The 5,156-nt window shown below is 37.3% G+C and overlaps 1 protein-coding gene across 1 annotated transcript; it reads right to left on the bottom strand.

The window, feature by feature from the left end:
* On the bottom strand, positions 1-2,208 carry LOC115697084 (uncharacterized). Its single transcript, XM_030623994.2, has one exon. It carries the CDS (start codon positions 1,760-1,762, stop codon positions 179-181), a length of 1,584 nt encoding a protein of 527 aa, XP_030479854.1. The 5' UTR covers positions 1,763-2,208; the 3' UTR covers positions 1-178.
* Positions 2,209-5,156: the final 2,948 nt, after the last annotated feature.

Genomic DNA, 5,156 nt, shown 5'->3' with positions numbered 1-5,156 from the left:
TTGACTATTAAAGTGATCTAAATTTCATTGGATGCTAAAAATTGTTACAGCAAAGAAATTTTAATGACCAAGTTGGGTAAATAAGGTGAAGGAAGAAAAGAAAGAAAGAATTTTATATAAAAAAAAGATAAAACAGAATGTTGTAATCAAGTGTAAGGTAAGTAGTAACTGTTACCAATCACCACCATTGATGAACAAGAACCCCACTTCGTCTTAGCTCTGTAAAAAGCTCCAAGCATTGACCATATGTTTTCTCATATTTTTCACTCCTCTGACCAGGACAACACCTCTGCCATCTATTGTAATGGCATTCCAAGAAAATCTCATCAATCAAACAAATTGCCCCAGTTTCAAATAACCTCGGGATAAGATCGAATTCAGTCCCTTCAACATCCATTTTCATCACAACGAAATCTTTCTCAGTAACAGTGTTCTTCAACCAGTTAGCAAAATCAAACCCCTGAATCTTATCCACTTCTCCATCATATCTACCCATGGTATTCACCTGCTGAATTTTACCCTTCACAGGCTGAATCCTACCCATTCCTCTGCCTTTATCAGTGACTTTATCACCCGCGTCTCGATTGATTTCGAATGACAATGTTTCATTCTTAACCCAAGCTGCATAAGGCAACAAAGTTACAGCCTTTTTCTTCTTATACTCTTCATGAAATGTTTTATCAGCTTCAATAGCATAAACTTCAAAAGTCTTGTTCTGTTTAGGATACTGTTTTCTAAACCAACTACCAATACTAGAACCATAGCTCCTTGCTCCAACATCAACATAAACATATCTACTCTTAAAGCTTATATCAGCCATTGATGGCAGATACTTAACATTCTGTATGTTCCTCTTCAAAGTAAGCCATGGCTTTAAGGGTTCTTCCATAATCAATGGCTCAGCTTTCCTAACCAAATCTTGTTTGTACCCAGGAACTAAACACTTATCACCATTCTCATCATCATGGGAGTTTTTCTTAATCCCATGGCTAAGAAAAACACATTCTTTTTTCAAAATCATTTCACGTATAAAAGGCATGGAAGAATCATAACCATCTATATCACGTATAGTTAATAAATTGCAGCAATTGAATAAAGCAAGAAATGAATTGAAACTATACGTATCTTTTGCCCCAATATGAACAACAGCATACCCTTCGGGTTTCAGTGTCCGTACGATCTCTGAAGCAAAATCCAACGGCCGTGGAGATTTCTCCAGCCGACCGCCGCCTGAGAAGACGAAATCAAATGTGTTATCACCGAACGGAATCCGATGCGCTTCTCCATTTATAACCAACGGCTTCGATGCTTTCTTAAAAATCCCTACGGAATCCGATACGCCGATCTCCTTCAAAGCAAACACGTCTTGCCCCTTCGGGGTTTCAACGCAAAGAGACTTCGATTCCGGCGAAAGGTAACCGTGAGAAATCAGATCTTGAAAAACAGAAGAGTAGAAATTCGCAGCCTTAATCCAATCCTTACTCGTATACAAGTCACGTCGGAGAACGGATCCCGTCGCCGCCGCAGTAGTCGACGGAACAGAACCGGCGTCGCTCGAGAATATAGCAGAAGAACCAACGCCGGTGCCGGACATAACAAAGTTCAAATTCTCCGGCAAAGAGAAGAAACAGAAGTCTCCGACGTTACAAGACTCGCCGGTAACGGTAACGACGTAAGCAAAACGAACACCGATTACTAAAACCCCAAACAAAAGCAATCTCACCAGAAAGTTCTTCAACAAATTAGGTTTTCCACTCTCCATAACTATTAACCCAAACAATAAAAAATTCACAGAAACCAAATCAAAAGAAGAAGGGATTGATGGTTTGAATTTAGCGAGAACAGAAACGAGCAGAGGTGTGGTTAGCTCCGATCAAGGATGGTCTGTGGGAGAGAGAAGGGCAAATATGGAAATGTTGAAGAAATTGAGGGGCAAAACGGGAAAGCATGGTGAAAAATAATTTGTACTAAAAAGCCATTAGAAGTAAGTGAGTGTTTGTTTGGATGAGATTTTTTTAGAGAAGAGAATTAGGGAAGGAAGAAGAAGGTGAAGCGTTATATATGAAGAGTGACCAAACGCGGTCCCCGGAGGAGTGAGGTGACCTTTTACCGGAAGAACCGGTTCCACGCGGATAGAAGAAAATAGAGTCAGATAGCGAAACAAACACGTATTTGGATTTTGGGGATTTTTGGAAATTAAAAAAAGTACACACAATTTAGTCCATATTTGTTTGACCACCACCGGATATAGTAAATTTTATTATTGGAAAGTTTTATTGGACGTCTAATTTATTTCTTCTATTTTTGTTAAGTAAAAGAAAAATATTTTTTTAATGAAAAAAATTAAAAATAAAATGATTATTAATTGTTTTATTTATTTAAATAGTATTTTTTATTTATAATTAATTAGCTATATTTTATACAATTTATTTACTTAAATTATATGTGACTCGTAATTTTTTTTTTTAACAAAGATAACAACTTTCGTTAAAGCAAATTAGCTATTAAAATAGCTTTCAAACTAGTAGGGACAATCTCTCTACTGGAAAAATGGTTAGGACATGAATCACAAGAACGAGTTAATTAATTAGCCGCTTGGTTACCAGGTCGTTTAACAAATTGAACTGAAATTTGAAACAAAGAAATAGATCGTATAAAATTAATACAATCTGTAATAATAAGACCAAGAGGACAAAGAATTTGTCTATTACTATGAATAGCATTAACCAACATGAGACAATTTGACTACATCACCACCGCTGCAGGAACAAAACCTTCAAAAGAGTCTCCATTTTCCCAAGTGCTTTTAACCTAACTCAATGCCTTTTTCAAAGAAATCGATTCAGCCACAAGAGGGTCAATTTCACCACTGTTTTCCACGGCAGCAGCAGCAATACAAAAACCAAAGTGATTTTGAGCTATCCACCCCAAGTCGTGGCTATTCTCCCATGAAAAAAGAGCAGCATCACAATTAATCTTTAGCTCACCCATAGACGGTTTGATCCAAAGCTCAACACCAGCCGAGAGCTGACCAGAAGAAGTCGAGCCAACTCCATTTTTAATCTGAGCAAACTTCTAAAGCTCAAGGTACGTAATTGCAGCCGAAACTACTCTTTCCACATAAGCAATTCTCTAATTCCACAGCAAGTCATTTCTAGCTCTCCAAACACCGTAAAGAATCATAGCCATTTTATCAATCCCATCACCTGGGTGCAGTCTCAAACCAAGAACCAAATTCCTCTTTCCCATCACCAAAATTAAACCCCAGCCCACGGTCCAACCAAGCTTTAGTGAAAGGACATCCAACTATGATATGATAAATGGTCTCAACCTCTCTATTACAAAAAGGATAGATGCTATACACATTAACTCTTTTTCATTGAAGAGATACAAGAGTTGGAAGACAATTAGTAAGAGCCCTCCAAAGAAAATTCTTAACTTTTGGGGGAAGTATGTGACTCGTAACTTAATTGCACTAATAACAGTGTAATACTAAAGAGAATACTAGACACTAATAATATTTTTTAACAATTCTAAAAAAAAGTTTAACTTCTTAATTAATAAATGGTAAAATGTTTGAAAGGATTTGGGTTTGAGATGGAGCAAGTCTTAAATAAATTGATTTATATTACACTTAAGCTATCAAGTCATATTATAATAATAGGATTTTAATAATTGAATAAATATTATTTTAGTGTGATTAGATCAATTAAATAAATTAAACTTATATAACTTAAAAGGACTAATTTGTCAATAAATTTCTTTGTAAGAAAAAGTTGTTACATGTACACTCTATAAAATGTAAATATACATGATTTCATAACTAAAAAAAATGTATTTAAAAATTAATTAATTTTTTTTACACTATACATTTACTGTGACAGTCAGTAGTCCCGTGATCCGTAAGGGGAAATACCGAGTAAGCTATGCAATCTCACACCGCCTGGGGAAGGTCAAGTGGGATGATTCTGAGACTGTGTAGGTATGGGACTACACAGTTGAAGAGTGCATAAATGGATTGATTGGTACTACCTATAAAAATAAGGTGCATCTTGTTTTTCGGTAGCCCATCTCGAAAGAACTCCACAGTTAAGCGTGCTTGACCTGGAGCAATTTCAGGATGGGTGACCTCTTGGAAAGTTTTCCCAGGAAGCGTGCGAGTGAGGACAAAGCACGCTGGAAACACTTGTGTTGGTCTGTAGGGTCAGTCATCAATCCAGGAAGCAGCCAGAATGGCGTACTCGTGTATTAGAGCCATGATTTCGTGGGTGTAAGGGCCCAATTGAGGCTTGAAGCAAGGACGTTACAAATGGTATCAGAGCCTTGACCCAGCCGGAAGTGTGGTCGACGAGGATGTCGGACCCCGTTAGGGGGGTGATTGTGACAGTCAGTAGTCCCGTGATCCGTAAGGGGAAATACCGGGTAAGCTGTGTAATCCCACACCGCTTGGAGAATGTCAAGGGGGATAATTCTGAGACTGTGTAGGTATGGGACTACACAGTTGAAGAGTGCATAAATGGATTGATTGGTACTACCTATATCAACAAGGTGCATCTTATTTTTCGGTAGCCCATCTCGAAAGAACTCCACAGTTAAGCGTGCTTGACCTGGAGCAATTTCAAGATGCGTGACATCTTGGAAAGTTTTCCCAGGAAGCGTGCGAGTGAGGACAAAGCATGCTGGAAAGACTTGTGTTGGTCTGTAGGGTCAGTCATCAATTCAGGAAGCAGCCAGAATGACGTACTCGTGTATAAGAGCCATGATTTCGTGTGTGTAAGGGCCCAATAGAAACTTGAAGCAGGGACATTACATTTACATGCATGATTTCCATCCCTAATGAGAGGGGGTTAAGACTAGAATTGAGGTGATACATTGCGACATGTCCTTAATCCTATCCGAATTTATACTTATTATTTATTTAAATTATGATGCATATTATAATAATAGATATTTCATCTTATTTTTATTTTTATATAAAATTTTAAACATATAAATATATACATGATGATGTGTAAATAGTGTGTACATTTTGAATGTACGTGTAATTTTTATTCATGCTTTTTTTTTTATGTATAACTGAGAATCTGTTGAAATTTTTAACCTTGATGAAAATTCTCGAATACCACCCTCGTGACTCGGTGGGGTAAATAAGGGGA

This window comes from Cannabis sativa, chromosome 7, assembly GCF_029168945.1.
Source record: "Cannabis sativa cultivar Pink pepper isolate KNU-18-1 chromosome 7, ASM2916894v1, whole genome shotgun sequence".
NCBI classification, from domain to species: domain Eukaryota; kingdom Viridiplantae; phylum Streptophyta; class Magnoliopsida; order Rosales; family Cannabaceae; genus Cannabis; species Cannabis sativa.
The sequence above is the reverse complement of the archived record's forward strand: the minus strand, read 5'-3'. Positions and strand labels throughout refer to the sequence as shown.

Excerpts from the sequence above, each read along its gene's own strand:
- LOC115697084 (XM_030623994.2), bottom strand. The coding sequence starts at position 1,762 with ATGGAGAGTGGAAAACCTAATTTGTTGAAGAACTTTCTGGTGAGATTG.